At 50.7% G+C, this 23,571-nt stretch overlaps 1 protein-coding gene across 1 annotated transcript in view; it reads left to right on the top strand.

Moving 5' to 3' along the window:
• LOC126578865 (uncharacterized) overlaps positions 1-23,571 on the top strand; it is a 41,539-nt gene that overhangs the window by 8,234 nt on the left and 9,734 nt on the right. The window contains exon 2 of the mRNA XM_050241824.1: positions 14,133-14,398. Coding sequence (XP_050097781.1) covers positions 14,255-14,398 — 144 coding nt within the window. The 5' untranslated portion in view covers positions 14,133-14,254. The remainder of the gene's footprint in view (positions 1-14,132; positions 14,399-23,571) is intronic.

Here is a 23,571-nt window from a genome sequence, read left to right as displayed (position 1 = left end):
AGACAACCTGCGATGCTGGTACCGATGCTGCTGCTGCTGCTGCAGTATGCTCTTGTGCTCTGGGACTTAAAACTCTATTATTATTACGATGGCATAAAATTTCACTTTCTGTTGCCCTCTCACTCTCTCTCTCTCTCTACTTGGCTGCAGTGACAGCATAAGAGCATAGTTGTATCGCAGCATAGCAGAGCCGCCGCAGCAATCAATGTTTTCGGACGTGTCGAGGCCGATCATGTTTATGATCTACCACCATTATCCGCGTGAGAGGGAGAGCGAGTGTGAGCAAATGCCTTTCCTTTCTTTTGTGACACCACGGGCAGCATTATGTTGCATCCTCCTACTCCACCTTCTCCTCTCACTGCTCCTGCTCCTGCTGTTGCTGCTGCTGCTATTGATGTTTGTTGCAAAATTTGCATTTTCTTTCCCTTCCATTCTGTTCCTCTTTTTTGTTTCGACGCCACGATCCCATCCCAAAAGGGCGAGCATTGGGCGCGCCGGCACGACACTTTGAGGGGGGATGGGAAAATGGAAGTCAATATTCCCGACACGACATCGAAGGGAAGTGAAACCTAATCCCTCATTTTACCATCCGGCCTGCTCTGTGAGGCGTCACCGGGATTGTGATGCTAATGATAATTTCTTCGCTTCGCAAGATCGATTTTCACTATCGACAGCCGCATGCGTACGTACACGCGTTGCTGTTGGAAGGAGAAGAAAGTGTTGGCACCGAGGAGACACCACCCTTCTTCGGGACAGGCATCGATTGCGGCGCTAATTATCGCCAGAGAAGCTCGATCCTGTCCTCCAGCGCCTCCGCCTGTGCCTTGTCGAAAGGCCAACCCCTTCGGTAATTGTCTAATTACGTGGAAATCGATAGACATCCGGGGTCACCAAAGGCTGCCGATCGACGACAACCGGGAGAAAGCGTTCCAGGGAGGGAGAGGAAAAACGCACTTTCCTTTTGCAAATTAGTCGCAATGTCGTGGCCGCAGGCTTGTACGCACGATCGCTTATCTACGCTACGCTGGTGGAGCGAGAGTTTGTGCGAAGGTCACAGGAGCTCGCTACCTTCCGCCGCGGTTCTCACGCGATAGCGAGGATCACGCTTTTCCGCCTTCGAGGTTGCTTTTCCCAACAAGTAAATAAAAAAAAGACCCCGGAACAGCAGCACGGAGCAGCAGCAGTACCAGAGAGCGCACGGTAAACACTATAATTTCGATCCAGGTCTCCAGATCGACGGACCGCAGGCACACCGAGGTTGGGGATCACAAACATACACCAGCGAGCGAGTTCCACGACAGGTTGGGATCGAAAATTTCCCTCGCGTAAAAAACCTTTCTGCCCTTTTGCTAGGGAGCACTGCATTCCAACGGGGAGGTGGTGGCAATGGGGTGCTGGTGGGGCAGCAAAACGATGACCACGTAGCCACGGGCTTAGCGGTTGCAGCATAACAGAACAGGGAAAAGATAACATCCCGCTCGCTGCTCGCACCAACACCCGCTTCCCATGGTGGCAATGAGGAAAGGAGGATTCGGGGGGATAAGAAAGAAAAACCCAAAACACACATACACCCCCCCCCCCCTTTGCCCTCGCTTTACGCTTCTTTCCATCTCCTCATCGGCTTGATCACTAACCTACGATTGGCTTCCAGTGAGGGTGATGCTTTGCTGTTGAGAAAACAGAATGGAGAGAAGAAGAGAGATAAACAGAGAGAGAGAGACCGAGAGAGAGAGGAGGAGAGAGAGCGATCGCAAGAACACACAACAAGAACAACCAAATCCATGGGCGGCTTCCTCACCATTCGTGGAAAATGGTAGCCACCGAAGGATGGAAACGGCTTTGTGTTGGAGCAAATGAGCTGCATGTCGACTGCAGCAGCAGCAGCAGCTCCCCCCCCCCCCCCCTTTCGAGCCATCTGATGCTGATGGAACGGCAAAGGAAGGGTTCTTCGAGTGATAAGCTCTCAGCAACATGGCCACAACACTGGCTGGCCGGTTGGCCAGTTTTCACTCAGCGCACAACACAACCTGTTTCCATGGTCCGCTGGTCAGCGTGTGAATCCGTGTTTTGGATTCGACTCTCCATGAAAAAAGGGGGCTGGCGCGCCCGTTCGTAGCAATCTGTGAAGCGAAATCCTTTCCGTGAGATCGTTGCGCTGGTGCGCTGTGGTAATGAAAATTTAATTAATTCATTAAGAAATGTATTACAACATCGCAAACTGACTCCGGATCGGTCGGATCATCGGTCGATCGCGAGTGGAGAGTGCTTTCCAGTGACGATTGCACTTGTCCACCACTTCGGCCTGGCTGGGCAGGCTGGGAGTCAAGTAATTGATTCTTCACCTTTCATCTGCTCGCTTCAACAGCCGCAGCTTTGGTCCGGGTTTGGTCCGGTTCGTGATGATAAAGTTCGCGAGATAGCATGGTCATTACGACGCCGTGGACGGCTCGCTGCACGTCGGCTTTTCACCAACTTCACAAACCAGTAATCGTGGAGCTTGGATGTCGCTGAAGGCACCGTTGATCCCGGACACAACGAGGGAGAGAGAGAGAGAGAGAGAGAGAGAATCACACGTTGTCCAGGGAGCTGCAGCATGTGCGATTTGAGTTGCGATGCGATCGTGCAATCGTGTGGCGAAATCGTTTATGAATATTCCTTGAATTCACCGGTTCAACCACAGAAAAAGAAATACAGCGAGAGAGAGCGCGCGATCGGTTTTTCGGTATCTAGGATCAGATAGCAAAATGGAGGATCTCCCCCGCGAAGGGTGGAATGTGTTGCACAACGCCAAACGTGATGAGATGACACCCGTTTCGATGGCAGATGATCACGATCTCTAGCGCCTCCAGCTGCCTCCAGTGGTGGACTTGCCTTAGCAGTTTCCAAAAATCTTTCTCTTTTTCTATCTCGTCTCTCGACGGGACACTCGGTGGCGACGCCTGGCCACGGTCTGACTTACGAGCTAAAGGTTAGAAGTCGAGCATCATCGCGTCTGCGTGGCGATCGTTAAAATGCTCCAAATACCGGGACACTCCTTCGTGGCCTCATTACCGAAAATTTGAAAGCCTTTGAAAGCGGGCGCGCGGATTGATGCCCCCACACCGTCACAGCAGCACGAGGAGAAGGAGGAGGAAGATGTTGTGTCTCGTGCCATCACGACTCCCCTCCCCTCCCCGGTGGTGTGAGAATCGAACCTTTCAACGGAACGGCTTCATTTATACGCTCGGTTTGACGAACGAATCGCCCACGGTTTTGGGTCGAGGAGAGGTTCGTCACTTTGAGTCTTTCGATTTTTTCCCCCCGCAAACCATTTGCTGGCACTTTTTGACAGCCAGCTAGCACTTCCGTTTGGTGCAAGAGGCGTGCTCCAGCGAAAGACAATTCGAGATACACGATAACGAACCGAACGAGTTTGGCCTTTTCGGTGGTGGTGCTGGTGGTCAGCTCCGGGCGGGGGGGAACGCAGATTAATCATAATCATCACGGGCCAGCCCAAGCACGAATCTCCGTGTTTTGTGAAGGTGAAACTCCAACGCTGCGGACACAGCGAGCAAGCAAACGACCGAGCGAGCGCAGGTAACGAGACACAATTATGCGTCATTAGATGCGCGCCTTCCCCCCGTGAACTCCGGGGAACCAGTTTTTCGGTCGTCGTCGTAGTCCAAGTCGTTGTTGGGGTCTAAACGCCAAAGCCCAAATCATAGATCTGGTGCGGAGCGATAAAACAGAGACACAAACACACGTGCCAGACAGCTAGCTAGCTAGCTTGCGAGCTTCGTGAGCACGCCGTTGCCCTGCTTCGGATTAGAAACGGATGCATGCCAGCCGTGCGGCGAGGAAGTAACAAGATCCCCCTCCCCCTTGGTCGGTGTTAGAGGTTGCAGAAGAGAAGGAGGAGGAGAGCACGAAAAGGAGGAGTAGAGGCGATGAAATTGCTCTTAATATTATGCTCACGCCATATAATTAAATTAAAGAAGCGTGCGTCCAGTGTCCATGCCTTGAACGACAATGTTTGTACGCGATCAACGAGTGGACCAACGGTCCAGCAGCACTTTTTGCTGCTCTCGAGTGGACTCCATTTTATGGCGCATTTTTTGCTTCATTTCGTTTAACTTTTTCCACATTTTTTTTTGGGGGGGGGGTTTGGGGCCGATCGTGGACATGAAGAGTAATTAGAGTCGAGCGGAAGAAGGAGAAGGTTTCAGATAAGACCTCGTTGGTTAGGTCCCTCTCTTCGATCACGACACGATCAAGCGGGGCCCGAATCTGGTAGCTAATTAGATGTAGACGATCATAAAGAAAGCGTCCAACATAAAGGACTTCACTTCCGGTTTTCCATTTCCGACGGCTATTGACTTCAAACTCGACTCGACAAACTCAACAAGATCGTGGCCGCGCTTTCTCCTGCGATCGCGACTCGTTATTTTGTACCTTCCCAAAAAAACATTCAACGCGCACACACTCGTCCGCTTTTCATTCATCGCAAGTGTCCGCAGCGTCCACAGCGTCCAGCATCGTCCGTTTATGCTCGGAAACGGAATCGATCTTGGAGCTAAAACGATCAAGGAGTCGAAGATCGCCATTTACACGGCCACTCGGCTACGGTTTCGGTGGCTCATTTTCGGACCAACAGAAACAGAACTTGTGTGTGCTTCTCGCACATGATCCTCCCATCCGCGCGAGCACACGGACCCCGGACACACCCAAGTCTCATCTCTCAATCTCATGCCTCCCACCAAAAACCCACCGGACGATCGTTCGGCGCTCTGCGACTCCGAAAAACTGGAGGGAGGGGGCGTTCGCGGCCAAACCGTGACCGTGGGTCGCCCGTGCGTGCATGCGTGTGTATGTTGCGGAATGTTAATGACTTTCGCGATTGGTTTGCCCGCCCGGTCGCACCGGGTTGTCCCGGATCGCGTGAAGGAACCTCTCAGGAACTGGCAACCCCGAACGACGACGACCTGATCAAACGATCGTTCTGCTGGGGTCGCGGTGCGTGAATGATTGACTTCGGCTCGTTCGTTTGCTCTTTTCGCCGGCCGTTCTTGGGTTCCACGGATGAAACGTTCTCGTTTGGCAGGCACGCACACAGTCATGCAAGCGGCCAGGATGACGATTAATAAGATTAATGTTTGATCATTCGTTTGTTCACCTCCTTCCCACCCCTCGGGAGGTTGGGGGAGGGATCAGCAACAACAACATTAGACCCGTTAGACGTGGCTTCGCGGAGTGCGGAGTCTGCAGATGCTTGAGAGGTCCCTCCCAGGTTTCCCTGGTCGTAGATCGCCTCGTGGGCGCATGCTAAGATACTGTCGAGAAGAGCATCTGATCTCAGCAATCTCATCGACACCATTATCACCGGCTCGTCAGCTCGATCCTCGATCGTCGTCCGATGGTCCGCCGGTCGTCGCCCGTTCAAGGCCTACCACGGCCACGAGGATAATGAATATTGATGGTGATCATAGGTTTTTATTGTCATTCCGGATTCCTCTCCACCGATCCCACTTGGAGACCGTCGCTCCGCTAGAGCGGTGCCCGGCGTGCGGTATGTTTGTTTTGGTGTTTCGGGGAGGTTTTTTTTGGTGTATTATTAATTTTTGTTTTGATTTCATTTGATCATTTAATCCATTTAAAGCCATTATCTGGCCTACGACCTACGTCCACTAATGTGAGGGTCTCCAGCATCCCTTCGCCCCAAAACACACTCAAAGGCACACATCGGCGAAGGGTCTTTTGGGTCGCGCGCGATTTGGGCTCTTCAAATTGATCATCGCCACCATTCGGGAAGGGGGAGTCGAAAGGGGCCGTCCTGCGGTCACCTTTTCTTAATTAGAGCTCAGCGATGGTCGATGATTTATGGGAAATTGATGCTAATCGCAAGAGCGCGCGCGACGATAGAGGGAGAAAAGAGTGACGGACTCCTGCTCAGCTCGTTAGGGAACTGCCGACCTGCTCGAGGGGGGTTTCACCTCATCCACCAACCTTTAGTCCATATCCGATCACTCGATCAGCAGAAACACGTGCCACGATAACCGCCCGCAAGAAAAAAAAACCGAACCGACATTAGCGAAGCGCGTTTTAAGCGATGTTCTGATGCGAAGAGTAGCAGCAGCAGTTGCTCCTCGATGGTTCTGCTTTTGCCAGGCGAAGCGTTGACAATTAGAAGACTTCTAAGGTCCGAGCGATCGAGCGATCCGATAAAATGGAAATGGATTTCAGCACCACTCAGGAGAGAAAGAGGGCGAAAGGAAGAGAGACGTGAGTGTTGTTCGTGTTTTACGTGGAATCTATTAGATACTTAATTAAGAAACGAGCTGAGTGGAGCTGATCGAGGTGCCGGTTCTTGATCGCGCTAGATCGTCAAAAAAGCGAGCGCGCGCACCTGCTGGCGATAAAGCTAATCAGGCTGGATGATCGGGTGCGCGGGGGAGGATTTTCTGCGAACGATTATTTGTACGATGATCGCGCGGCTCTGTGGCTTTGATGCATTACATCCGTGATCGCGTAGAAAACACAAAGTTTGCATCCATTTGACTTTATCTTCGTCTCCATTAAAAGACTCACAAGAGATTCAGTTCGTTGATAGGCGACTGGCCGACGATCGAGCATTCCGGAGTTAATTTGGGAGTTTCTAAAGGTCGTCCAGAACGTCTCTATTCACGCAGAAAACTTCCTGCAACACCGGAGGAAACGTAAAACATTCCAAAACACTTGTTTCCATTCCTCAACGCCCGTCGGTTTTGGTTTCGTGAGTTCCTCTCCCTAATGAGACCAATTTTCCAACACAATCACCGTCGATCAATCTCATCGTGGAGACGCACACACGTGCATGCCTCGATCGCGCACGTTTCGCAGCTTGTTGTGCCCCGTGGCCAGACTGGCAAGACTTCCCGAATGGATCCAGTGCACCATCGCGTCGTGTATCATCGCAACGCAATCGATCTACGCGCGATTGCGCTGCAGTACTAGCAGTGCCTGTTCACCTATTACATAGCCACGTCCGGATACGAACCGGACGGTCGCTCGGTCGAAATAGAAAGTCCGCACCGGCACAGGTCCATTGGAAAATTGCAAAATTGCAGCCAGAGCCAGATGCCAGAGGCGCTGCGGCATTACACTGATTGCACACTACTGCACTGTGCTGCGGTCTTGCTGCAGCTTCAATAGCAGCGTGCCCCTTTGCTTCCTCCGGATACACTTGGTTCCTGTCCCTGCTAGTAGTTCCTGTGCCTTGATATTCGCGACGTGGACCACACCAGCACGAATCGCTTTCGGCCAGTAGTCAAGTCGAGGCGATAATGAACGCTTAGCCAGCCTGACCGACGCTCCATTACTGGCGCCCTGACGTTGTGTTTGTAGCAGCAAAGGCAGCAACAAGATCAGTACAATCGATCGAACTTCCTTCTCTCTGCGAGAAGGGCTTCTGAAGAGAGTGCGAACGGCGATTGGAACAATTATTAAATCGGTCCCTCGAGGACCGCGCAGTTCAACCCTCCGTCATACTAAGTAGCGTGATCGCTATGCTCTGTATTGCCATTGGATTCAGCAGGTTCGTGGTCGAAAAGTGCTGATCGGGAGCTGCACGCTGTTTCGATTAGATTACGAGCACGGTCAACTCTGTCGATGGTGCACGTTCTCGTGTGGGCTGTTCGGGGTACAAAGCGCTGAACAATCCCAACATGGCCATCCATCAATCGGTTACATGTTTCCTCTCCTGCTGCTCACTCCCGTCCTCTCGTCCTCTTACTCCTCGAAAGATGTATTTTATCGACGTCTTCGTCTGTGTGTTCGTACGAGACCATTTGTGCATTTACATTCTTCTGTTAATAGTGATTGAGGTCGAGCGCAACCATCTCGTAAATAGCTCTGCAGCCGCTGTGTGCAGCGCATTGACCGGCACCATCCATCTCTGGCCACCGATTCCGGCGTTTCGCGAGGCGAGGCTGGCTTGTTCTGCAGACCAACCAGCCAGCCTGTTAGCCACTTGACAGTTGATTGGTTTGTTAACATCTGTTTGATCTGTCTGTGGTTTCAGCTGTGCTACTCGTACGGTAGCTCCACTCGATGGTGGTGTGTCCTGCTCCTTGTTTGGTACACACCCAGTCCATTCTCAATAACTCTGCCTCTCTTTTTCTCTCACTCTCTGTGAAGCTTGATCTCGAATTCAGTGCAAACCGAAGTTGGCGATACAAATCGAATGCTGCGCCGGGAACGCTGCACGATCGCGCTTTTGGTTTGAAATCGATCACAGCCAACTCAGATCCGGTACCATGGGACCTCTTTTGCTGCTGCCCTGATGTGTTCCCCGGCGATAAGCATATATCGGGCCACGGGGTTCAGAGCGGTTGTTGTTGATGTCGATCGCAAAATTACGATCACGATGAATGCCGATCGGATCCGCAGCAGCAGCAGCAGCATGCTTCTGTCCCCTCTCCCTTAGCTTTGGGTAATCGATGTCCCCCCGTTAAATCACTCTCTGCCTGTCTTGCTCTCCCACCCGAGAGCTACCTTGCGCGATCGTGCTTCTGGCTATTTTCGTTCGTAAAATCGCTTTCATCACGGAGCAGCTTTGGGGCAACTGCTTGCTGTTTGTCGCGCAAACGGCAGTCGCGGGCAGGTGGAATCGATTTTACGCTCATCCGGTTAGCGCGCCCGCGGTAGAGCCCCTAATTTGGCGATCACCGACGATCACCTTCAGGCAGGTAGACAGACAGAGAGACAGAAGCAACCGACGTCGTTCGTCCGGAAGTTCGATGTTCGATGCAGTAGTGCAGGGGTGCATTGTTTTGTTGTCTCGCCTATCGCTATCGGTGGTGCATAAATTGGCCAACGTTTCCGCTGTAGCTGTTTTGCATGGGTTGCCCCCGATGTGGCACAACGATCCTTTCCTTACACTTTCACCTTGATCGGACGTGAGAAGGAGATGGTTTTGCATAAAAGTTGCTTTCGTTTCTATTGCCGCCGCCGCTGCTGACTCCTTTCTGATGATGATGCTGTGGTGTTCGATAGCGCGCGTGAGACAAACAAAGGAAAGGGGAGCGTTGAAGGGGGTGAAAAGTCATAAAAGTTTGTGCCACCTTTCCCCTCCCGTCTGCCATTCACTTCGAATCAATATCCGCTGGATCGCGAACAGCAGGGGCCCCCGGGAGGGAAGGTTCCAATTGCCTCGGGTTACCGGCTTTCGGCTTTCAATCCCCCCCAGGGGGGGCGAAGGGACTCGGGACTTATCAACAAAAATAACCGGGAGGCCGGAAATTGGCGTTTCGTTTTCAATTTCACAACCTGCCGTCGTCGTTGTCGTCAACCGGGAGCTGATGGTCTGCGATGATCGTCCCCAGTCCACTCATCCTGCCTGCCATTCCTCCCGGGCTGTGCCCCAATTATGCGCTTTCGCTTGGTTTTCTCACCCTCCAACAACCACGGAGACTGAGGAAAAAGAGGTGGAGCTGAGGGACACAAAAAAAACGAATTCGATTTTGATTCATCAATGGTTCGACGGACTGGAGCTGTCGTTTGGAATTGGTGAAGCTAAACTCCCCAACTTAGTTCAAACGTTTAGTACAACAAGAGGTTTCTCCCCAAAAAAAACCAGTGAACGGTGGCGTGGTCTGGGTCTGAAACTATTTTATTGCCCACTCCTCTTTCCGTTTCTCTACACTTTGAAGAGGAAAATTAAAAATTAAAAAATGGAGGACACCCGGACTGGCCTGACTTGCTTATCAAAAGCGTGTTGATGACATTCCTCTCTGCGAGTGAGAGTGGCGCAGAACTCGTCGTCGTCGAAATGAGATCAACCGGAGGCTGTAAAACAGTGTTTAACGTTCTCCAGCTCCCCCGAGAAAACCTCAAGTTTCGAGTTTTATGATCCGCTTTACCGCCACAATAAGAGACGCTCAAGGGCTTCGAGAAAGACAAATTGTGACAAGCGGCCTGGAGACGGCGGTGGCCCTAGGACAGTGCCGTCCATTCAGCTCTTCTACCAGCCGAGCGGCGGCAGTACACAGTCATAAACATTATCATAATTTTATCTAAGCACCGGGTATGGCGGTTCCGCCCTCCGTTTCGGAAACACGAGGAGGAACCATAAACAAACAGCCGTCAGGTCGCCAAGCGAGAGTTTCCGTCGTCGCCATCATCGTCGACTTCCGATGAAGGCCGTGGTTTGGCTCTGGTTTTTTTTTCTGGGGAAGGAATTAAGAGTCGCGGTTACTCCTAATTTTCTCGGATTCTTTTCCATCCCGCAAGCTGCTTGAGTCACTCGGTGGCGGATCATTCATCCAAAGACGGCCGATCAGCATAACCAAGCCTATTGATCGTCGTCTTCTTTAGGGGCTTCAGGTTTCAACACACGGCAGAGACAGAGGCACAATCGAATTGAATTCCGGTGGTGGTGATGGAAACACCGGTTTTATATGGTGGCAACTCGGTAATAATACCTCTTGTGATCGTGCCCGATCGTCACTTGGTAATTCGACAGCTTCTGCGGGGAAACATCTGTCCAAAGTAATACGTACAACCGATCGATCGTTGACATGTTTTACTAGCGAGCGCCACCACTCGCCAGCTCACCAGTGTTCCAGCTGCTGCTTATCAGTTCAGCGATACCACGAATTGGGGAAAGTCCCATGGCCACCGCCATGTTTTGTCCTTCGGAGAGCGGTCTCTGTGCACAATTCGGAGACAGAACCACCACACTTCTCTTGCTGGTGGCCTTTACTGTCTCCGATTCCCCTTTTTCCGCTCCCCTCGAATTTCGCTTTCCGACAATACCGACAGACCGACGAGTGACACAACATTCCATTGCGTTCGTTGGCCGAAACTCGACGGTGAATCGTGATCCGAGGATCCGTCCATCGTGAGGGTAATTCGAGGAGGAGAACACCAATTGAGAAGGCGCACCGCGCCGTGGGGGAGCGCCGCCTTAATGAAATTCTACCTCGCGGGCCACCAGCTCCCTGGAACTTTGACATTCAAAAGTGGGGATCGCGATCGCGTGCGGTGTGACAACCGCTTGGCACCATCGTTTCGGGGGGCCGCTGTCAAAATTCCAATCCTTCACCCTCACGGGAGACACACGGGAGAAGAGTTTTCGGGCTCCGCTGGGATGCTGGTTTCGCACAACGACAACCAGGCTGGATCAGGCTGGTGTGTGACGGTGACAGATCGGTAACCGGGTGCGCTTACGCGTGTTCCCTGTGGATGAAGGATCTCTCTCTCTCTGGTGGTGGTTTAACTCACCACCGGTAAAAACCGGTTCGATTGTTTTATCCTTCTTCTCGGTGCTGTTCGCGCACCATTTTCTCACTTCCCGATCATGCGGCCGATGCTGATGCTGTGCGTTCCGGTTGCTAGACCAAGACCTCTGTATAGATTGAGAGAGAAAGAAGAGAAAGAGAGTCTCCACACCAACGACGATGTGATCTATAGGAGGAAGGTACTACACCTTTTTTGAAACGAGGCCCAACTGGACCCTCGAAAGAAAAAAAAAAGCAGACAGCCTCCAAAACGGCACATGAATATTGTCGCTTGTTATTCATTCTCGCACTTCTCGCACGGTGATGGCCTCGCCAGATGGTGGCCGCTTTGTGTGTTCGAAGCGCAAAGTAGAAGTAGAAGAAGGCATAAATCAAACACTAAACAAACACCAGGGATGGAGAGAAGAATGGGGGCACCATCCAACCGGGTGTAACGGATCCAAATTGCATGGTTTGATGTTCTCCAAACGAGGCTGTCTTGGAGTCTTGGAGGCGCCTTACATCCTGAGGAGCGGCCGGACAACGGCTACGACCACGGCAATGATCTATTTGACATTTCCGTTTTCAGTTTTGCGTCACAATGGGAGATTTGGGGTTTTTTGGGGCCTCCGGGGGGGAATGAGGAAAGTAAACGCGTAGACGAGTCCGAGGTCTAAGCCGCGAGGTTGCGATATGCCTGTTTATGGGATGATTTATCGAATGAAATGATTGGGAACCCCTTGTGCGCTGGGGGAACATTTATGACATTATCTCGCCTGGTGTGGTCGCTTATGGCTGTGGCCACCAACCCAATCCAGAGTGTCCCCTACACCAGTCTGTGTTGATCCAACGGACCAATTATGGAGTCAACTGTTTTGTCCACTCGGTCGCTCGCACGCTGTTGCTGCTGCTGATCTGATTTATGGCATTTCCTTGGCGCATGTCAAGGAGAGAGGAAAAGTAAAAAGGCCGCTCTAGTATTATTCAAATGTGAAGCTTAGACGCGCGACTCTATGGTCCTCGCTCGGCCTAATCGCTCCAAAAATATACCCAAAACCCCCGGGTATCGGTTATTACCGAATCGTAGGAATTGGATCGGCTTAAAAATAAATAATAAAAATAATAATAAATCCAAAAAAGAGTCAGGTTAGGGTGTTCTCCTCGGTCCAATTCGAACTCTCGCCGCAAAGTACGCTGGTGGCTGCGGTGGGATTAGAGAGGCCCGAAAGCAAAACAAAACAAACAAAGAAAATGGGGGAAAAAACGACGAGGAAGTTCCTCTCCGCACTCTGAAAAGAGCTTTTCTTCTGTCGCTCTCGATTGGACCGGTTGAGTCAACAATACATGGCCCCATGCGTAAAGCGCAGACCAAATAGAGAAGAAACCTCCATCGCCGTAACCTCTCAACAACGAAATGGGGAAGGGCTGAAACACCTTAGGTCGCCTTAGACCCCAATATAGACACTGGGTGTGCTAATGGATTTCCAATGTTTTGGAGTGCGGCGGCATTATCACTTCACACTTGCCGGTCTCGACAGCTACCGGACTTTGTGGTGGGCGCCTTCAGTTCAGAATTTGATTTTTCAGGTGAAACACATACCTGATACCTTTCGCTTCCGTTGTTCGGTTCGCTTTTTTTCCAGCGAGCTTCCACGGCTTCGTTTTGTGTTGTTTGAAGCCACGATGTCTGGGAACCACACGGAGGATGCCCTGCATTAGCACGTTGTTGTGACACATCTCATGAGGATCAGATCATGAATCGATCGATTTCCGAGCTCCGTTTGTGGAAAGATCTCAAAGTCGTAACTTTTTGCTGTTGTTGCCTCAATTGCTTGATGTTCGCTTGGTGCAGTTCACTTACTTAAAGGGGGACTTCGGTATTTAATTTTGTTTTGTGACACATATTTTTAACATTTTTTTCCTAAATGCTGATCCTTTCAAGAGAATTGTGTAAAATTTTTAGGCCAATCGAAACAAAACTAGACAGAGTTATAGATTTTTGAAAATCCGCGTTTCATACAAGGCTCCATGCAGCTCGCTACTTTGGTTCGGAGAAGAGTCGGTCGGTCATCACTTTTTTAACTTCAAAAATCTGCCAAAAATCGAAAATTAAAAAAATTAACAAAAACTCTCCGTGACTACCTAGATAAATTTATAATCTTTCTAACGAATATCGATTTGTATATTTCAAATGACCCGGCATGGGGCTATGATGGGCACCGTAAAAAGTACCTTTTCGATGACATGTCTACCAAAATTTGATGCCACTGATTAATTTTTCTATGAATGTTGCTCAAAACAATACCAAATATTCTTCAAAAGTTGTAGATTAATATGTCATTTACTTGAAAATATAAAATTGAATGGTTACGTCACAAAAAAACGTCAAAAACGTGGCTTTTTTGGCCCGGAAATACCGAAGTCCTCCCTTAAGCATTATTACAGGCTTCTTTCATTTTGCGATCGTCGCGCACGAGGAATATCTATTGGTTTGAGCGTTAACTGGAAATATTTTAAGAGATCAGCAAGATCATTTTATTCTAGACCTACGTGCTCTTTACGATCGTGTTCGTTCTTTACTTCTTTAGACACACAATTACACAGAGAGAAAGAGACCCTGTTGTGGTCAACAAATGGGAACCTAGTGCGATTAGTGTTTGATCACCGCTGTTGCGGCTCTGTCCCCCCGGTGGCAGGTTAAACGAGTCATCAGTTACTGGCCAACGAACCGAGTAAAATGGAGCGAGAGCATATTTCACGCAATTGCACTCCACTTCCCCCGCTTCTCTATTCCTTCATTTCCTTTCGCGTACTCCTAATGTGTTTGATCATTTGTTTCATGCAACTTTTGCTTTACCCTTTTCCCATTCTCTCTTTCTCTCTGTCTCCCTTCGACAGCATAACGGCACGGCACGGCACGGTTCTCTCTGTTCGGTTGGGCGTCCGGAATCGGAACACACACAGGACAGGCCATGCCAAGCGGGACAACACCCTAGGCACCCCCGACACCAACCCCAGTCATGCATAATGAGCCCGCCCTGCAGACTGCAAGGGAGAAATCGCTCCCGAACGGCACCGCCGGTACGACCGCAGTCGGAGCCACAACCGGAGCCAGTGCAGGAGTATCCGTGCTTCACCATCCCAACGGCAATGGTGCCGTACCGGTAAGTCCGAAAATCGATTCCGTTCCCTTACGATTCGTTCGCCTTTTCCGGCGAAAAGGGTCCAAAGGGTTGTGTGTTAGGGCCCCCCGCCCGCCCCCTGGGGAGGTCATGGTACTGCCAATTCATTAACGGTCATATTCACAACCTAGTAGGCCCCCTCCTAGTGGGCCGGCACCTCCCTTCCTCCCGGAAGAGCCATCTTTCATTAATAAATGGTTCACCCGGGGAAAGGGAAACAAATTTTGCGCCCAGAAACTGTTGATGGTCGTCGAACGGAGCCAAATGAAATGGGGCTAATGAAGCGAAGAATTCCCACCACTCCGGGGGGGGGGTGTGCTGGTTCCACACCCTTCCTGCCAGAACTGGCGGACAATCGGAAAATCGATCAACTGCTCGCGGGCCGGCTGTGCGCACCCACTCGGGCTCATAGTTTTGTGGCAAGGCGGTAGTGGGTTTGCCACGGGCGGAAGAACGCAAGATTTTTCACGAAAATCGATTACACATCCCTCCCACGGTGGGCGATGGTGTGTTCTCGCCGCGCCAGAAGGCCTGCTGTTACGCCACACCGTTGCTAGAGCATCCGCATTGCTATCCGTGACTGCGGTGTGACCACACACGTCGCACACATACACGCAACATGCTAGTGCTGCGCTTGAATAGCTCCAAGCAGGGGGTTCGTCGCTTAAAGCGTTCGTTCAAGTCTTTTGTTCGATCAGTGTCACTGCGTGTGTCCCTACGTCAGGAATGACGCGTGAATCCGTCTGTCGTGTCATGTCGTGTGTGCGTGCAAACAAATCAAGAGACCGTACCGGAGATGCGTCGGAATGCGCGAGACTGATCAGCATCCGACCCGTGATGCTAGGCATTCCGTAGGCTCAAAGAAGAACCAACAGATGCTGCTGCGCAAGACCTAGTGGAAGGTTAAGCTACTCGTTTTGTGCTGAATGCGTGGCGATGATTAAATAAATTAAAATTCTCTCATCATCACCATCGCGCGCCACACACGCGATGAGCGATGATCGCAAAATCACCATCACCGCCTCCACCACTCCTCCAACACGAATGACACTTGGCGGAGTGTCATACTGTCATTGTCATCGTTTGTCGTCCTCAAAACGGTGCTCCCCGGGAGGTTGTTTGTTTCGCACGCAAACAATCGGTGTTTGCGGTGGAAAATTGGAAGAGGAACACGAAGAGGATTATGAGGGCGAGTGTCTCTTCTGTTGCAAATCCCTCCTCTGCTGGTGATGCGCACACGATCAGGCATCAACCTCGAAAGACATAAAGCTGCTGTCGGTGGCCACGCAAACTGGAACCACTTCAAATGGCATTTCTCACATCTGTGCCGCTGCTCCGCGCTGATGATGATCTCTGGGGCGCGGAGTTGGAGTTGAGTGAAAGGCAGTCGGGTCGCTTTGAGTCGAGATGAATGTGGTCTCATTGTTTTCCATCCCGCCCGCGCCTTTGATGAGAGGCGTTTATGTCGGGCGCTTAGTTCGGTAGCCCGCTGGGCCACTGAATGCCATGTAGCAACCTGAGCATTCAATGTTGTTCCTTCCTCCGTGCGCTTAATGCAGATCATCAACGTCGCATAATTCCTGAGACGGTGGTGAGTGAGTTGCGCGTTTTCTGGCTTCGTAAACGAAATGCAAACAGAGCTCATTGACTCGACTCGATGGTCCTGTTTTGGGGGGCAGCATTTTTCCTCTTTTTAATCCCCTGGTTGGGAGGTACTGGATAGAAGCCTGTTCCTCCATATCTCCGACCGATAATCCGACGGTTGAAAGCTCGAACTCGTTACCCGAACCAGTTCCTTGTAACAAAAGGCTTCAACCTTTTTGGCCGCGGCCAAACCGAAGCCCGGGGCCGCCGAAAACACGAAATGGTTTTGCTCCTAATTTATCATCTCCAACCACTGCGCGGAATACTTCTGACCGACTTCGGACACTACCGCCACCGCCGAAGGTAGCTCCTCCTAACATGAGCATAGGCCAGCTCAGTCCAGACCAGTTCAAGCCGTTAGCTTTCTTGTGTTCACCGCGCTCGAAAAACGGTCGAACGGCGCGCGCCCGCGGAACTTTAAATTAACACCCCGGCACCGGGACCAAAACACCACCACTGCCAGGAACGGGGTTCTCCCTTCCTTCCTCTCCTTCGTGATGCTCCCTGAGTGTGAGTGTTTTGACTCGCGAACAGAAGGAGAACACTTCATTCATATTTCATTTTAACTCACACCGGAGTTGGACGCGTTTTCTGGGCAGATACTGTTGCTGCTGCTGCTGCTGCTGCTGTTGCTTCTCCGTTCCCAGCACTTGATTTTTGGGTGGTGTTTCAGCGTGCGAAGGCTACAATCAAGCAAATTTTGCGGTAATGTCGGTGGCGCGCGCGCGCGCCCGCGAGAAGGAATTAATGTTGTGGCGGCCAGCGGAGAGTAGAATGAAATATTTTGATTTCAAATAACTCTCCCGTCATCACCATCCGCGAGAGGGTGGCAGGCTACAGCAGTAACAGCAGCAGCAGCATCATCATCAGCATCTCCGTCATCTTCTGATGGCTGAAAAAAGTTCGGCCGGTCTGAGCTGTCGATCCGACGAGGGCTTGAGGGGGTCGAAAACATAACAATCAGCATACACGGAGGCCAGTGGCCAGTGGCATGACGTTTGCATACTCCGAGAGGAATGGGAGGGGGGGAGAGCACATCAGAAAGGCTGCCCCCGGTGATTGCTTCGTGTCAGCAGCATCACCATCATCATCGTCGTCGTCCGAAACGGTAATCCGCTTTCGGTCCGGCCGTTCCGCGGACTGTCTTTGGAACCATTTCACGTCACAATCTCACGCTGGCTGTAGCGGACACATCTCAACAGCCCCATCGCCGCCCGGTCTAGTGGACGCGAAGGTGTTTATTTAATAACCTCATTCATCAAAATGTAGAGCGAGCGACGAGCTGAGTCGACACACGCCATCCCCTCAGCTTCTTGGCATTGGCATTTCGAAAATAAATCGTTCTTCTTCGAGTGTCTGAATCCCCCCTCCTCAACGACGGTGGTGGTCGGTCACTGATCGTTCAAGAGCTCGTTGGTTCATTCGTTCTGATGCTGCTGCTGCTTCCCAAGAACGATTCTCGGTCCGTGTGCGGTCATTCCCGGGGGCGAAATTGATAAATCTTGAACGATGCGCTACTGTTTGTGTAACGGTGTGCGCGGTTCGCTGCAATCCGTGGACCCTGCAGAACGCCGAGCTTCTTGCGTTCCTCCGTTAATTCTCTCTTGATTTCTGACAATTCGAACCAAGAACCAAGAAATGGTAGAGGCAGGAAAAGATTAAAGAAACAAAATACGGAGCAGCCCCTCAAGGAGCACCGGCACCAGGAGCAGCAGTAACAGGGAACGATAAAATCATGTTCATATTTAATGGATAATTTTTATCATCATGGCCCCACGGCTCTTGGGACTTCAAATGAGCAGCAGAGGAGCGCTGGTCCTGTGGTGTGGTGTGGTCTCGATTCGATGAAATTATCATTTATCATTCGCCAGGAAGCTGGATTAATGAAGGGCGGATACGATTGGACAATCAGCCGTGCGGTAGAAGCCGGTTGCGATCTGCTTCCCGCTTCCCATTCGGCGTTGAAGTCTCTCTTTTTCTTTCGCCGCGAGAACACTAATGTTCCACTAATCCCGTTTCCGAAGTAAAATGGCGCGCGCGGGGGTGCTCACATACTCGCTGCAATTATCACTCGCTTTACTTTATTAGCTTCCCCTCCATTTTGCCACATTGTTGTTGTTTGCTCGAGAGAGTGGAAGACTCGGCGGCAGACATGACAGACAGACAGACAGACAGCCACACGCCACTAGTGCTGACACTCGGTGCAAGGCCACGGCACACGGTCTCACGATGGTTAGCTAGCGATTGGTGCTGCGCGCACTTTGCGCGATGCATGCGATGATTAGAAGCGATGATAGAGGCTGCAGCGACGACGGCGACATCAAAACTCGCACCCCGGAAAGTGGCTGGCTGTCTGTTTATGCCAGGTATTCCCGGGGCCGGCTGTGCGTCCATTGTTCCAGTGATCCAGAACTAGGGAGAACTGCCTGTCTGCAGCTTTTTTATCTTGCGCTCACGCAACTAAGCGGCGGCCGATACACAAGATATGGAATGCGTTTCGATTAGCACACGACAGGAAGATGCGCGAATCTTAAAGTGCATGGCCACGATAGCATTTTTCAGTTAAAAACTGTCAAAAAGAGGTTGAAATGAAGCTGCTATCGTCGACGATCGCGGTTTTTTTTTAACATATATAAGGACGGACGAGCCGTATGTTTAAGACGATCACGGTTAAGGTGGATGAAACATTCTTTACCCGAAAAAAAAACTGCATTTTTGCAGACACGCCTATCTAAAATTGATGCCATCTATGAAATTTCAAACAAATCTTCACTAAACTGCATCCAAATATTCTTGAAAACTTGTACCTTTAATATAACATTCAGATAAAAATACGCGACACAAAGCAATACAAGTTTATTTACTAAGAAAGCTGCTATTGTGATCATGCTGCTTTAGCGTTAGCCAGGTGTCTCGCATGCCAGGTGAGATGTTCCAGGGAGGTGTTTCCCCCCTTTTGGTGGCCACCTTTTGTTTGCTTTTTTTGGGCTGTGATGCTGCGAGCCTCCGCTTTAGAAGTGCGCCAGCTAGCGGAATAAAAACAGAAGGTTTACCGCGACGGAATCTAGGTTGCGCGCTGGAGAGGAAGCTCCGTTAGCAGCAGCAGCAGCAGCAGAGATGAGGAGGAAACACCTCGAGCCCTCTCTTTGCTCTGTCTAGCACCATGGAACCGTTTATCTTATCTTCCGGCCGGAGAGGATAAGGAGGAGGAGAACCACCATCCACAGCTATTGATGTGTAATCGGATGCTTTTAAGCGAAAGAAATGAGACTTAAACACGGCATTTCATCGCGAAAACACTCCAAAGTGCGCGCGCAGAATACTCCACCAGGGAAGAAGAGAGAGACTTGGCTGAACCCAGAGGCGCCGACGAAACATTGTATCGTGGAATTGGCCTCGAGGCCACCTCGCTCGAGGTGCGAATATCGTCCCTCCAACGGCAACGAGAGATTAATGTGCGATGCAGCATGTAAAATGGTTGGCTATAAATAAGATAAAAGCAATCATAACACTAAGGAGGGAGGAAAGGTGAGCAAGCAATGGTGGGTGGGTTGGTGGTTGGTACGAAAATTGAATTTTTATATTCCACAAGAGGGGTCCTGGGTAGCCGCCACCACCAACGCCGTATAAATGTGTCATATTGCTCCACCAGCAGTTCTCTCATGGACCTCTTTTCGGGGGAAGGCGAAGGAATGAACAGTGAAGTGCGCCAACTTGAACCACGCGGACTGACTGGCACATAAAATGGTCGTAAAAATGGCGATGGAGTGTGCGCGGGCGTACGAAACTCTGGTGTCAGTCGCGCGAGAGGGCAACTCCACGATCTCGATCTCCAACATCGTCCCTTGGCGTTCTGCCCAAAATGACAAAACACCATCACCACCACCTCGCGCTCCCTTGTGATCGCGTGGACGCCTTCTATAATGAATTGCCCAGTGCCAAGACGCAAACACAAGCACGCACAAGCGGTTCTCGTGGTTCTCCGTGGCATGGTGCCTTGGCGAGCCTCCGGTCGGTCAGGTCATGAAATCCGCGTTGGATGATATCACCGTTTCGTGGCGCAAATCCGAGTGTACCGAGGGCTATCACTCCCCTGCTCTCCTGTGACAGTGGTGCTCGGTCATGACGGTTGAGATTAGTTCTCGGCGACACCCTGGCGTCAACGCGGAACTCGCACGGAGACGGCCAGAGACGAGAGCAAAGGATGGAGAGAGGACTGGGCAGTGTCTAGTCCAGATGGAGGAACGGAGAACGGGCTGCCAGGATGGCGTGCAGAGTCCGCCGGCGACAGACAATGTTCGTCGAGCTGGCGGCGGTAGCAGCCGCAGCAGCAGCACCAGCAACGGAAATGCCTTCCTTCCTTCCTTCACTTCGCTTCGGACCGTTTATAAAGGGCGGACATGCGTCGCTAATGATCAATTGGCGATGGTGAGAAGAGCGTCTGCGTCTAGGAGACGCAACTCTCTTCCTGCTGCTGCTACGGCGAGTTGCGTCTTACGCCACGATCGCTGCGGATTTCATGTTTTACCTCGCGCTCGACTGAATATTTATGTGAAGTTATGAGATTCATTGGCATCCGGTGTAGCCGTCCGGTGTCCGGTGGTGCAGTTATCGGTTCGGTAATGCAATCGGCCCTGTTACGCTAAAGCAATGCGCAGCCATCTCACAGGCAGACGATGTCTTTTGTAGGAACAGGACCTGAACCTGTTACCTGTTTGTAAAGTACGACTTGGTCACACTTGTGCTCTTATATATAAAGCATAAAAAGAGTATCTCAACATGCCAGAACACGCGCGCATTTTCATCGAAAAGCTGCAACAAATACCAAGGAATGGCGTGTTTTCCAAAACCAAAGTGTTCATAGCATAAAAACTACTGGATCGATCTATTTTAAATTTTGAGCATATAATCTGTACACTATTTTGTCAGGGAGCCCCGACAAGTTTTCATAACAAATTTTGACACTTTTTTTTTAACAAATATGAAAAAAGCAATTTTTTAGACAAAAACTCTTTTGTCTCACGCATCACTTTTTCAGCTTCAAAAATCTGCTAAAAATCGAAAAAGCAGAAATTCAACAAAAAACTCAACTGGGCTCCGTAGATAAACTTATAATCTATCAAAAGAATAAAGATTTTTATTTTTCTGAGAACCCATCACGCAGCTACGATGGACACCGTCTTTGGTGCGAATCAAAAGACTTGCCCTCTAAGCGACGAACCCGGTTTGATAATTGCCTTTCTAAAATTGATGCGCTGTACGAAGTTTTCAACAAATCTTCTCCAAAATACAACCAAATATTTTTGAAAAGTTGTAGATTAATCTGACATCTAATTGAAAAAAATAAGGTAAATGGTTTCTTCACAAAAAATCGTCAAAAATGAGTATTTTTTGGACTCAAAATAACCTTAACCCTCCTTAACCATTCCGTGGATACACCAGCATTCGGACAAAAGAGCGCCCGATAAGCGAGTTTCCTAAAATGGAAGCAGCATTCCATGTTCCGGCTTGATTACACGCGCAAATAAGGCCGCGCGCGAGCGCGAGCTGTATAATCCCGAACTTTAAGGAGGTGACATCTCGCCGTAGGACCTTCGCGTGGCTGCTTCATGCCAGTCCAAGGAGAGCAGGTGATCACGACTGGTGAACTTGCGATGCAATTACGTTCGGCCGATGTCATCGAAACCCCCCGAAAAACCGAGTGTCTGCAAAATGTATGATTAAATGGTGGTCAGCTGGAGAAAGTGACCACCGGAGAGAGAGAGAGAAGGAGAGAGGGAAAGGGTTGATAATGTCGAGCAGCATAATGATCAACCATAATGATGATGGCACGTGTCGATCGATCGATCGATCGCTCGAGAACGGTAATTTTTGTTGCGTGGAGAAAGCATACTCATCAGTATCAGTTGTTCTAGTTTACGGTCCGGTCTCTGGACGTTCCTGCTACTACTCCTCATACCGTTTCTGATGATCGCCACCACCAGGTGCCTGGCACGATAACTGTCCATCATATTACCATATTCCCGATCGAACTTTCTCCGAACGCATTGTCCAAAAACACGAACCCAAACCGCCGGGCTTGTCGCATGGTGGCTATTGTTACGACGAGGCCTCGGGGGAGCAGAACTACAACCCCGATCACGCTTACTGTAAAGACAAGTGCTGAGTGGTGACCGAGAGAGTGGCCGAAAAAGGAAAAGGCCCGGTTTCCCCCCGAAAAAAAAAACCGGGTCCATGGCGGCTGCGAGGCGCAAATATTGACGCAGGTAATCGAAAGACTTCAACGCCATGCCATGGCACGCCACGTGCACCAGGCGACGAACGCATGAGCGCAATTGAGATGTTTCGGCTGATGTAGCACCCGAGAAGCCGGTTAATACCCATGCGGTTTGGTGATAATGGTTGAACCAACAAAAACGGAACTGGCAGCAGCAGCTGTCAGCAGCAGCCATCGTGTTCTTGGAGGGCCAGTCGCGCTGGCACTTTGTCGGTAATGTGCGCCGGTAATGGATATTGACAATTTCCATGCGCCGTAATGTCGATATCGATTCACGGGGACGCTTATTTACTTATTGCGTTTCTTTTATTTGTTAAAAGCAAGCTTTCGAGCTTCGAAGATGGAGCCATTGGCGTGCCCCCTTTCGACCCGTGCTGGTCTGTAATTACGCCCAGAACGATTTATGAGTTCGATCTGCACCGAGGCGCATCATAATTTAATTAGAAAAAAGGCCCCATCCAACGCGTGTGAAGCGTGTGATGAGTCGCAACAACCTGCTAGTCACCCGCGATCCGCGGACTCGAATTCCATCCCCAACCCAACGGAGGTTCGCAGCTTCACCATCCCCTTCGCCGTGGCAACGTTGGACGCGTTCGTGTTCTTAAAACAAAGAGCCACTGCGGCCCTGCTTGGCTTGACTCGTGACCGCTCGCCAAGCAGGCAGGCAGTTTCATGGTCTATTGTTTCCTAGGTTTTTGGCCACTGGCCTTGGCGCGGGTTTTTTGGCAGATATTATCTATAATTACGAGTGGAGTGGAGAAGACGCGTGGACGACCGCACCACATCGACCAATGGCCCGGTTTTCCTTCAATTGAAAGCCGCAAAATGGGAGAACGGGGGAATTAATTTTCCTCCTCACCCTTTCATTCTCGCAAACAGCTCGCGATCGTGCTCGCGATCGTGCTCTCATTGCACCTACCCGTTGAGCATTCCCGGGCGTCGCTGGCGGCCAAAAATAAATTGGTTTTTCCCTGGCTCCTCGAGAACCCTCCTTGAAGGAAAACACACGATTGTTGGATGCGCACCATGACCATGAGCTGCTGGGCTGGGCGGTGGGTTTTTAACGAAAATAATAACAAACGAAAACGGTAACAGTTACATTCCGTGCCACCACTGCGGCACTGGATGGATGGATGAATGTTGCTGCACAATGCACAGGCGAGAAACGAGAAACAATATAAAAAAGATGGGTGTCATCTTTGACTCATTAATTGCTGGCCCGAGCACCGTTCAT

Source organism: Anopheles aquasalis, chromosome 3, assembly GCF_943734665.1.
Source record: "Anopheles aquasalis chromosome 3, idAnoAquaMG_Q_19, whole genome shotgun sequence".
NCBI classification, from domain to species: Eukaryota; Metazoa; Arthropoda; class Insecta; order Diptera; family Culicidae; genus Anopheles; species Anopheles aquasalis.
Note: the sequence above shows the minus strand (reverse complement) of the source record. Positions and strands in the feature narration are given on the sequence as shown.